This window comes from Chenopodium album, chromosome 6, assembly GCF_948465745.1.
Source record: "Chenopodium album chromosome 6, dcCheAlbu1.1, whole genome shotgun sequence".
Classification (NCBI taxonomy): Eukaryota; Viridiplantae; Streptophyta; class Magnoliopsida; order Caryophyllales; family Amaranthaceae; genus Chenopodium; species Chenopodium album.
In genome coordinates this window covers 5,139,845-5,152,074 of record NC_137839.1, presented here as the reverse complement: position 1 = coordinate 5,152,074, position 12,230 = coordinate 5,139,845, and the positions used below count along the sequence as shown (strand labels likewise).

General features: G+C 33.4%; 1 protein-coding gene across 2 annotated transcripts; it reads left to right on the top strand.

The window, feature by feature from the left end:
• Nucleotides 1-7,033: 7,033 nt before the first annotated feature.
• On the top strand, nt 7,034-12,159 carry LOC145635678 (putative galactinol--sucrose galactosyltransferase 6). 2 transcript variants are annotated; one of them, XM_081687005.1, is made up of 5 exons: nt 7,034-7,346; nt 8,954-10,311; nt 10,613-10,822; nt 10,931-11,065; nt 11,273-12,159. In XM_081687005.1, the coding sequence occupies exons 1-5, from the start codon at nt 7,113-7,115 to the stop codon at nt 11,916-11,918; spliced, it is 2,583 nt and encodes an 860-aa protein (XP_081543131.1). In that variant the 5' UTR covers nt 7,034-7,112; the 3' UTR covers nt 11,919-12,159. The 2 variants fall into 2 exon arrangements, with proteins under 2 accessions (XP_081543131.1, XP_081543132.1); XM_081687006.1 differs by having other exon boundaries at nt 7,215-7,346; nt 8,938-10,311.
• Nucleotides 12,160-12,230: the final 71 nt, after the last annotated feature.

Genomic DNA, 12,230 nt, shown 5'->3' with positions numbered 1-12,230 from the left:
ACTCTCAAAATTTGGAGAGAGAGTGAGAGAAACAATGGTTTTCATGGATTTTGGATAATCAAAGGAGGAATGGGATGATTTGAAGATCTCCATTTTATATCAATGAGCATTTCTTACTCTCTTCTCTCTTTATGCTTTATTAATTGCTTTGTTAATCATGTTTGAGTAGATTTCCTTCTACTAGGTGTTGAGTGAAGCTTTGTTATGGTTAATTGAGTTATTTGAGATAAATTTGATGATAATTGTGTGATTAAATTGATTGAATTGATGATGGCATGTTGTTTGTTTTAGATTGGATTGATCTCCCAAGATAGCAAACTTAATTGCATGTTAGTTCTAGTTTGACAAGGGATTGTGAATTAGAATTTATATATTTGATTGCATTTTGGGTAAATTTCTTCTATGCACCTAGTCAATGAGGGATCTAGGCTAGGAATTTGAGAGATTGTTCTTGATGGTAATTAATTCCCATTTTAATTCTTTCTTTGCATGATTGATTATCAAATCGATTCCCATTAACTTGTTAATTGTTCAAAGTGGATCTTTGCCCCTAGTAGACTTTGTAATATCTTGATCTTTATATGTGTGTTAGTGTAGTTGTAGTGTCCACTATCCATAAACCGACTTCGGCGTAGCTTAAGCATTAGATCGAGAACAATCCAACATTACCGTTCCTTGTGGTTCGACTCCGAACTTACCACTAGACTTGTTTAGGGGTTAGTTTAGGATTATAATAAATTTTGTTTGGCCGTGAGGAGGTTAGTCAACGACATAATTTCCCCGCGCTCATGGTTGGGCTTTGGGGGTATTAATAACTAGGGGGGCATTTTTGTCAGTTCAAATTAGCTATCCCCAGCCCATTAACCCTCCTAATTAAACAAACTTAACGTTTGTTTAACGTTGAGATCACTGTAGTAATTAAGGGTAAAGTATAAGGGTACCACTGATAATGAAAGTTTAATGAAGTGTATCATTGATAAAAGCCAAAACCACAAGGGTACCATTGATAATTTCCCTTAAATTTTTGTAGAGTAGTGGAGACCTTCTCAGTGACTCAGTTGCACTATAACATGCACTAAAAGGCCTTATATGCTACTGTTTTTTTTTTCTTTCTATTAGGCTAACATTTGGAGGCATATCATGAAATCAAAGCACTAATGAATAATTAATTAGGGAAATCATTCTTTCAAAGAACTTTGCTCAAGGTAGTTACAACCTAGCTTATTACTTGAAGTAGTCTTGAACTATTGGTCTTCGCGATCGATATTGTTCATATCAATGATCAACAAAAATATTGTTCATGACTTACTACATCTTAACCTTATAATCAAAGAGAATGTTGTTCATATATATCAATGATAAAAAAAAATATGGTCTTACCCTAATAATAATCCTAACAAAATGCAATGGTTTTTTTAATGATGTTAAAGGATATTTCGGTTAAAATACTGTTCCAAATATATCAAAGCAAAAACGATATCTTCTAAAAACATTGTACGTATGTAGAGGTGTCAGGATCAACCGCCGATCGACTTAAAACCGGCCTAAAAAAAAAAAAAAGAAGAGATTGAGATTTGTTAGGACAGAAAAATTTAACATAAATAAAAATTTAAAATAAACCTAAGTTGATTGACAATTCACTCCAACACCTAAAGTGACACTATATTTATACGCACGGTGCAATGGTGACATGTGCATCAATGCATACATGAAGTAAACTTATTAATTGTTCTTTTTACAAGACCCGTGCGAAAAGATACTTCTTTTTACAAGTACTCCATACTTTTTTTTAACGTTAACTTCTAACCGCCCACGTGTGTATGGAGTCACCCTCCATAGACAAAAACAAACCCAATCAATAAAGTAAAATTAGTTCAAGTGTTTAACCTTTTTTGGGACCCTTAGCTTCTTTCCTAATTGAGTGAGCCTAATAAATTACAATCAACTAAACATCGTTAAATTTACATTACTTATAATTTATATTGTTCACCTTATTTCAACAAATTAACAAAAAAAATTGGTTAAGAACGTAAGGGTTAATATAAGTATATTCATTCAAGTTCAATTTATAAATAAAGTAAGTTGTGTTAAATAAGCTCATTACATAAGTGAAAATAAAAGGCATACCCTTAATGACATGCAACAAACTAAAAGAGTAATTGTATTTTAAAATATTGGAACCTTGTGCCCTTTTTCGAGACTGTAGCTCAATTTCACCAGCTAAGCACAAAGTTTAAATGAATGTTCTTTCCGTTTTTTTTTTTTTTTTTTAAATTTAATCGGGTGCACCATGCACTGGTACACAGATCATGCACAAATTTTGGATAGTATAGTATACACAATGTTCCGAGTGTCCGGGTCGAGAGGGCTCATATTCTTGCTACTACAACAAATCATAATTTAAGTTCTTTTAGTTATATAGTTTAATTTTTCTCTTTAAAAAAAAAAAGGAATACTATTTTAAAAATTCGTACGCATTTATCATTTTAATTCTATAATTTCACTAATGATTGAAAATACCAATTCAATATCAAAATTGCTGAGATTTTGTGGTCAATTTTTTTTTTCTTTGACATGAGTGGTCAAAATTTTGAGATCGAGCAAGCAAAAATAAGCATTTCATTATCATTATCCTATACATCATACCTCAATACATGGCACCAATCATATATAGAACAACCATTTTTCACATATTTTTATTTATGGATTACCTAGTCACAATCTGTTGAACTATCATCATGCCAATTATTTGGCAAGAAACAAAATTTTATACAAACAATCCAAAATAGCTTTTGCTGTCACGCAACACCCAAAATTTTAAGCCGTATATATATTTCTTATCAATTTAATGTCAATGATTGTTCAATATATATTCCACAACAAATAATTTCAACCGTTGGATCAATTAATTGATAGTTTATAGATAATTTTCAGCCATTGGATTTTGAGAAAAATGGTGAAAGATTAATATGTAAGCATTTTGTATAAGATTACACGTACATAGCTAAATGATTGTTATACAAATTATTAAAAACAAAATAAAATTGATGGTTCAATAATTATTAATTATTATTGATTTTTAATTAGTTGATTTTTCTTGCAACTCCCGCTTCTAGTTCCAATTTCTTGGATGAAATATATAACTTCACGTTTTGCTTAAGAATGTTTCGGCGGCTCTAATATTTATAGATTGATCATGATGAATTGATGATTGACTGATTGTATAAGTGTAAGACTTTAAAAATGTAATGACGTTCAAAGTAAAATTAAACCTAGCTGGAGCCAACGTGGAAGGATTAGATCGGAAGCTACGCGGTATTAATAACAATACCGAGTAAAATTAAACATACACGAAGTAGGAGTTTATGTCATTAATTTTTCTTTAGTGGGTAAAGAGAATGACCCTATTAGATCATAACTTTTTATAGGTGATCAAATTCAGTTCATGAGCAAGTTAGGCTCACCACAACTATTAGGAATCGAATCCGGCCATGAGGTGAAACTCCTATCAACTACAACAAGTACTATTTGGAATTAGGTTGCTCTTGTGTGCATGGTTTGAACAAAAAAGAAACCAAATACATAGAACTTGTTTAGTTCAGCTTAATTTCAATTCACTTCAGCTCCAAATCAGTTTAGCTTAGTTCAATTTCTAATTTCTTTCTCTCATAAACAATTCATTTAAGCTCTATTCAGTTTAATTCAGCCCCAATCATTTTAGTTCAGTTCTATTCAATTGTTTTCATAAATCGGAACAGGCCCGTAGTATACACGAAATTATAGAGAACATGAAATGTAATAATACATTGGTTTTACGATGAATGTTGGTTGCTATAAAAAAAAATAAAAATATGCGTCCAATGCGGTATTAGAGCATTGAAGGACGGAATGCCACTTGTAAATACTCGTATTTATGTCAAAATATATATAGAAAAACACTTGTTTCATCTATCTGTCTCAAATATTAATGCATTTGACTTTTTGTACGGTCAACATTTACACATGCACCTTTGGCTATTGATTATTTAGATTACTCCCTCTCACCCAAAAAAATAATTGTTGAGTTTATTTTATTAATTAGTTGCACCATAATTATTATTTTTTCCTTACTTTTCCCTCAAGATAAAACCTAAATTCATTTTCTTCCTCTCCTTTATATACTCGGCAATTTTCTTGTTTTTTTTTTTGCTAAAATAGCCGTAGGAATTTAGATATATATATTTGCTTATTACAAGAGGTTAACTAAATATGACCAAAATTTTATAAATTATAATTAACTAGATTAGTGTCCGTGCAATCGCACGGTGGTAACAATTTTTTTCCATAATTAATTTGTGATATAATATAAAAAATGAGGCAATTTATATGAAATATACAAATGCAATGTGTATAAGAAAATTGAAATAATAAGGCCAAAATTATTAAAATTAAATTGAGAAAAAATTTATTGTTGATATGTTGTGTTGAAAATATTTAAAAGTAGAACATTATCTTACGTTAATGATGCATGTTTTTTCCAAAAATAACTATACAACATATTTTTAAAAAATACGCTAGGTAGAATAACAAATACCAAATAAAAAAAAAAAAAATTAATGATGACATTATATATTGTTTTGGCGGGAAAATTTTTAATACGAAGTAATAGTTTGACAAGTTTCAAAAATGATGTAAGCATGCTCAGTTTTAGTATTAGTTAATAGAAGATTTTATTTGATAACTCTAGTTTAACTTTTAATGAAGTGAAAAAGGTTGCTTAAACACTTAGCAAGTGAACAAACTGTGATCGATGCAACAAAAAGCTAAGGGACAAATAAACCAAAACCATATGATTAAAATAGATTTGATCTTCTATGATTGTTCAAGTGATTTGTGAAAACTCTAGAAAATGAATGTTGTAGATCAACCACTAGATTCTTACTCTACTTGTAGTATCTAGATTAATCACGAATCATATATTTTACTTACCCAAAATAAAAAGTTACTTTTTTATAATTTAGATTAACAAGAAATTAAAATTATGCACGATAATCTACCGTCAAAGTTTTCAATTTTGGACATAGAATTGGAGTTGTACCTCCATGAAATTAACACAAATTATAAATTTATAAAAAAAATTATGCTATGTTCAAGAAACTCTTTCTGGTTAATTATAAATTTATAAAAATTTACTCGGTATATCCTCTCCTCTCATAATACAGTGTCTCTTTGGGTTTTTACGTGAGAATTAGGAAAGTTATATACTTCGTATATCTTAAAACTAAGTGTATGTTCTGATTTACTAATTTAAACTGAACTGAATATTTCATGAGAGAATAAATTAGGAACTGAACTAATTGGAGTTAAACTGAACTAAACTGAAAATAAGCTGAAAAGAATATACTCTAATTACTATTAGAAATTTGTGCATTTGGGGTTAGAGAGATATTAATGAAAAAAGGAAAAAGTACTCCGTACTTGGGAATGACTAAAGAAAAAAGAGATAAAGTATTGAAAATTGATGTTACGGAATAAAAGAAAAAAAAAATACTGTAAAAATAAAATGGCAACTCATAAAAAGAGGGTAATAATGTCAAAAGTACAACCTTAAATAAAAAGAGACATTGTATTTAATTTATGTAAAAAAAGAGGCATCGTAAGACAAAGGGAGTATTTATTAGGGCGCGCGTCATGTTTGAGAAATTCTTTTAGTTCGACCTTATTTCACAATTTTAGTTGTTGACAACATTAATGAGGGAAAATAAGTACGAGTAAACAAATATTCCTAGAATTTAAGGGCCTGTTCACATTTACTGAACTGAGCTAAACTGAACTGATTGGAGCTGAACTGAACTGAACTGATTGGAGATAAACTGAAGTGAACTAAGCTTAAATGAATATTTTATGAGAGAGGGAAATTAAGAGCTGAACTGAACTGAACTGATTGGAGCTGAACCGAACTGAACTGAACTGAAATTAAGTAAATGTGAGCAGGCCCTAAATATCCGCATATGGTTGATTTAGAGTTGAAAAAAAAAAAAAACAATTAACATTTTTTTGACCAAAAAAACAATACACACAATTAACATTAACAAGAACAAATAAGTATATAAACTTTCCTTTAAAAAAAAAAAGTATATAAATAAGGATGTAAAAAAAGTATATAAATAAGATTTTTTTTTTTTTTTTTTTTTGTTATCATCATCCTTTTTAATCTATAATGCAAGTCAAACACAAGTTACGCTTGGTCTACTGGTAAGATTGTCACCTTCCAACCTTGAAGTTGCAGATTCAATCCCCACTATAAACACTTTAAGGGTGAAGATTCTTTAGCATTCCCCGGGTTGAAGTTCGTTTAAGGTAAGACTCGCGTGGACCTGGTCCACAATAATGTTATTGTGGACCCGAGGTTTATACACACGCAACTGACATTGTATTGAACATAGTGACCCTTAATTTTTTACATAGTGACCCTTAATTTTTTACATAGTAACCCTATTTTTAACATAGTAACCTTTATTAAAACTAGTATAACGTTTAATATTATTGTGAACTTAAAGTATAACGTTATGACCCTAATTTTAACACAGTGACTTTTGTTATTCATATTAACCGGTATATAATATTTTATTAAAAAAATTAACCTCTTATAGCCTATGTATTACAGAGTACTAAAATAACTTTTATTTCAACATAAAGACTTTTTTCTATTATAATTACCCTTTTTTTAACTAATAAAACAACCATAGTTTTCCAAACATTAGTGGTCCACATATTAGTGTGAACCAGATCCATTTAAGAATTCGTATTTTATCCTTACATTTAACAAAAAAAAAAAAAAAAAAATAATGTTGCGAGTCAAACAAACAAATTCCCAAAAGTAGGGATTCTAGATTGAGCTAAGACGTGGATCCAACGTGTCACAATTATGGACCGTCAAAAATGAAAATCAATCCATTATCCACCGTTGGATCATTATGCTACAAGTCAACCATTAGTTCTCCATTGAGTATAAACCCAAAAAATCTAGACATTCAAGCAGAGAATAGTTTCCCACTTTCCTGTTTCTTTCTTTCTCCCTCTAAAAATAATAAAATAAAATAAAACCAAAAAATTCAAAAAAAAAAAAAAAAATGGTCACAAAAATTAGAAGCACTATAAATTCATCTCAAATTCCTCTATTTTCTCAAACAATTAACAAGAAAAACTACATTATTTCTACAGTAAAAAATCCAAACTTGCCACTTTCTTTCAATCAATTTCCTAAATATTCTGAGAAATACTCAAATTTTCTCTCCTCAAATTGTTTAAGATCTTCCAGAAAGTCAATCAATCATCTTCAACCTTTCTCTGTTAAATCTTTCAAGGTAAGAAATTTGTTTATCTATTAAAGTTTGAATCTTTTCTGGGTTTTACTTCATGTAGCTGAATGATTCATGTTGTTTTTATTTTAATGTTTTCTGGGTTTTAGTTATAATGTAGCTAGATGATTCATGTTGTTTTTATTTGAGTGTTTTCTGGGTTTTAGTTATAATGTAGAGATTGGTTGATTTTATATTTTATTTATATGGGCGGCATTCGATCCCGATACTTTAACCATCTAAACTAGTTGACATTGACGCTCAACATTTACATGATTGATGATATAAGGTGGAAAGTTGTGAATTGTTTGTTAGGGATAAGATGATTATATGTATTTTTTGTTGTCCAATTTTTTTGGGGTTTTATTATATGAAGAATATTTGCATAAAAATACATATACTTGTACGTGATATACCATGATACAATTTTGGTAGTATGATATTTTTATAAGCTATTTCTAGGTGGGTCTAATTTTTCTTCTTCAAAAATTATCCACGTAGATTGTTTTGATAAATTTTTATACAACCTTATTTTTGTACCATAATGATATCCTGTTTCAATTAATATTTGATCATCTTAATTTAGGACTTGAAGCTAGTCCAAGAATTTTAAGCTTGTTTTATGTCAATTTTAAGCTAATATTTGAATCCTGAACCATAATATCATATCATAACTTATTTTGTCCATTTGATCTTTCAAATTGGTAAAGATTCACAAGTTTATAGCCTCTTCTATACGTAACCAGTCATTTTTCATTGCATTTGGTTCATTACAAGGCTTGTGAGTTGTGAATAGAGGTGTCAAAAGCACACTCGATCCGACCCAATTCGTAACCGATCCGAAAAATAACCGATTCAGATTTGGACTCGCTTGGACATAACAATTTAGTATGTATTAACTTTAAAAATTTACCCGACCCAACCCGACCATATCAGACCCAATCCGATCATCCGAATTGACACCCCTATTTGTGAATGTCGTGATTTGATTGTTATGGACTTGTACCATGATTGAGCCTTGAAGCCTTAGACAAGCGGATCTAATTTTACCAACTGGTACCGTAACAACGAATTTGGCACCTTGAGATTATGGGGTCGTTTTCAGTACCAATTCTTGTAACAAACTATTTTCCATAAGTTGCACAAACTTGTATGATGTAACAAACTATTTTCCATAAGCTGCACAAATCTGTATGTATGAATGTATGATGTATGGAGTAGTACCATTTTTGATCCAATGGACCTTAACTAGCTTAGGCTGCTTAGTTTATAAAGTCTTGAGGGTGGTATCAAAGACCTTTGAGGTTACGACTTCTTAAAGAAACAAAAAATACCCATTGAGATCTCGATTTTGTTGTTTATTACTCCGTATAAATCTAGATATTGTATGCTAGGCATTAGCTTATCAGCTCATAAGCCCGAATTTGCACTATATCCAATTTCCCTGTATGTATAACTCTTCACAAGATAATTTGAACATAATAAACTTAACATGTTTTTTCATTATTTCTAGTCACTTATTGTGTTAAAGTTTGTTACTTTGTTTGTCATTTGTCGTGGAAATTGATTGCCTTGAATCTAATATTTGCTCACTCAGTTTTTCATTTTGGCAGAGGGCTGAGAGCCTAGAGAAAGAAAAGGAAATGACTATAGCACCAGCTGTTCGAATTGCAGACGGGAAAGTTATAGTAAAAGACCGGACCATCCTAACTGGAGTACCCAATAATGTGATAGCAACATCAGGTTCATCATCTGGTCCGGTTGAGGGAGTTTTTATAGGGGCTGACTTCGACCAACCTAGCAGCAGCCATGTGGTGTCATTAGGTACTCTTAGAGATGTTCGGTTCATGGCATGTTTTCGATTTAAGTTATGGTGGATGGCTCAAAAAATGGGTGACAAAGGTGGTGACATCCCTTTGGAAACTCAGTTTTTATTGGTCGAGACCAAGGATGGGTCGCACATTGAATCAGACAGTGGAGATGAAGCTAATCAGATCATCTATGCGGTTTTCCTGCCTTTGGTTGAGGGTTCGTTTAGGGCTTGTCTGCAGGGGAACGCACAAGATGAATTGGAGCTTTGTTTAGAGAGTGGGGATGATGAGATCAAGGGGACTTCATTTACTCATTCTCTGTTTGTGAGTGCAGGGACTGATCCCTACGCCACCATCTTTGAAGCGATCAGGGCAGTTAAATCTCATCTTAAGACGTTTAGGCAACGTCATGAAAAGAAGTTGCCTGGGATTATTGACTACTTTGGGTGGTGTACTTGGGATGCATTTTATAAAGAAGTCACCCAAGAAGGTGTTGAAGCTGGATTGGCTAGCCTCTCCTCAGGTGGGACCCCGCCTAAGTTTGTGATCATTGATGATGGTTGGCAGTCTGTCGGGGTAGACCCACGGAAGGAAACCTCATCTGAAGAGAATAAAGATAATTCAGAGGAGGATGAACCTGTGCCAAGACTAACTGGGATTAAGGAGAATGAGAAGTTTCAAAAGAAGGATGACCCTAGTGTTGGGATTAAGAACATAGTAAATATAGCTAAGGAAAAGTACGGGTTGAAATATGTGTATGTATGGCACGCCATCACAGGATATTGGGGTGGAGTTCGCCCTGGGGTTAAGGAGATGGAGGAGTATGAGTCACTGATGAAATACCCTAATGTGTCTAAGGGAGTTGTGGAAAATGAGCCGGTGTGGAAGAGTGACCCTATGAAGGTGCAGGGGTTAGGATTAGTGAACCCAAAGAGTGTGTACAAATTCTATAATGACTTGCACAGTTACTTGGCTTCTAAGGGGATTGATGGGGTTAAGGTGGATGTGCAGTGTATCTTGGAGACCTTAGGCGGAGGGTTTGGTGGTCGAGTGGAGCTCACTAGGCAATACCACCAAGCTCTTGATGCTTCCGTGGCTAGAAATTTTCCAGACAATGGTTGCATTGCATGCATGAGCCACAATACTGATGCATTGTATTGGTAAGTTGACAATCCTATAATCCTACAGTTTTTGCTGTTTTTGGTGATTCTGATTTGAAATTTTCCTGCTTTAGGTGGTTTACCAGTAGTACTTGGGTTTGATTATTTAATGAGGCCTGCTTTATTTACATACCTTCATATGCATCCATTTGGGGGAAGGTTAGGAGTGGGGGGGAATTAGATTTCTCGTAATGGCATTAATAATAAACTAATTAAAAATCATTGTTACATACATTTGAAAATCAGTAGTTCATCTTTAGTTCATTATATGCTGATGTTATGCTTGTTATATCATGAACAGCTCAAAACAAACAGCGATTGTGAGGGCATCAGATGATTTTTACCCACGAGACCCTGTGTCGCACACCATACATATTGCAGCTGTGGCTTACAACAGTGTATTCTTAGGGGAGTTTATGCAACCTGATTGGGATATGTTCCATTCAGACCACCCTGCCGGTGAATACCATGGTTCGGCTAGAGCTATCAGTGGAGGACCAATCTACGTCAGGTACATGGAACTATTGTACAGTCTCTTTTTTCTTACTGATTGTGTCACAATTAGTTAACCAATTTTAGTAGATTATGTTTCTGATTTATTCCCATGTTTGTGTTACAGTGATGCACCTGGAAAGCACAACTTTGATCTGCTTAGGAAGCTTGTTTTGCCTGATGGATCCGTGCTCCGTCCTCGTATGCCTGGTAGACCCACCCGTGATTGCCTGTTCAATGATCCAGCTCGAGATGGTAATAGGTATGGCAACTCTAAACCTTTTTTATTAACTTTAAACCATGTCCAATTTCAAGATTGTATTAATCAGACATTTCTATTTCAATTCCACCCCAATTAAAAGGGCACTTTTGTAATGTTACTCTTAAACGGTACAAATTTTTTTATTTTTGAAGGGAGTTATACATAATAGAAATGTCTAATATTTAATTTGCTGTGACAAAAATGCAGCTTGCTGAAGATATGGAACATGAACAAGTACACTGGTGTGCTAGGAGTGTACAACTGCCAAGGGGCAGCATGGAGTATGACCGAGCGAAAGAACATTTTCCATCCAACCCGACCTGAAGCCCTGACAGGCGTTGTCCGTGGCCGAGACGTCCATCTCATCACTGAGGCCGCAGTGGACCCCACCGACTGGAACTTGGATTGTGCTGCCTATCGTCACAGGACGGGTGAGGTTATCACTTTGCCATACAATGTATCTCTGCCAGTGTCACTTAAGGTGTTGGAATATGATGTGTTCACTATAACGCCCATTAAGGTCTTAGCCCCAGGCATTAGCTTTGCCCCATTTGGGCTAATCAAAATGTTTAACGCTGGTGGGGCCATTGACGGGCTAATCTACCAAGTCAGGAGCGGAGCACGAGTGGAAGATGGATCTGCCCATGGTGATGAAATGGTAGGGAAGGTCCAAATGGAGGTGAAAGGTTGTGGGGTATTTGGGGCTTACTCTTCAACAAGGCCCAAGAGGTGCCGAGTTGGATCCAAGGAAGTCGAGTTTGAGTACGATTCTGGTTCGGGTTTGGTCACTTTGAGTTTGGATCAAATGCCAGAGGACAGTAAGAAGGTTCACAGTGTAGAGGTTGAGTTATAAGTTAGTTTTTATATTATGTAGTGTTTTTCATAGTTACTATGAATATATTCTTTTTCCCTTTGCTCCTCGTATGCTATAGTGTTGGAGGTGCACAATAGCAAGGGATCTATTCTTGAGTTTCAAGGCGATATGCAGATATGTAAACTTTGTTGTTACTACATTACTGTAAGATTATTACAGTACATTACTGTAAGATTATTACAGTAATATTACTATAGTATTGAATTTGACGTACTCAAAATTATCATTGATTCATTGTGCATCATTTAGGGCCAGCATCATGGCCTCGCGTGCAAGACGTATCTGAAGTAT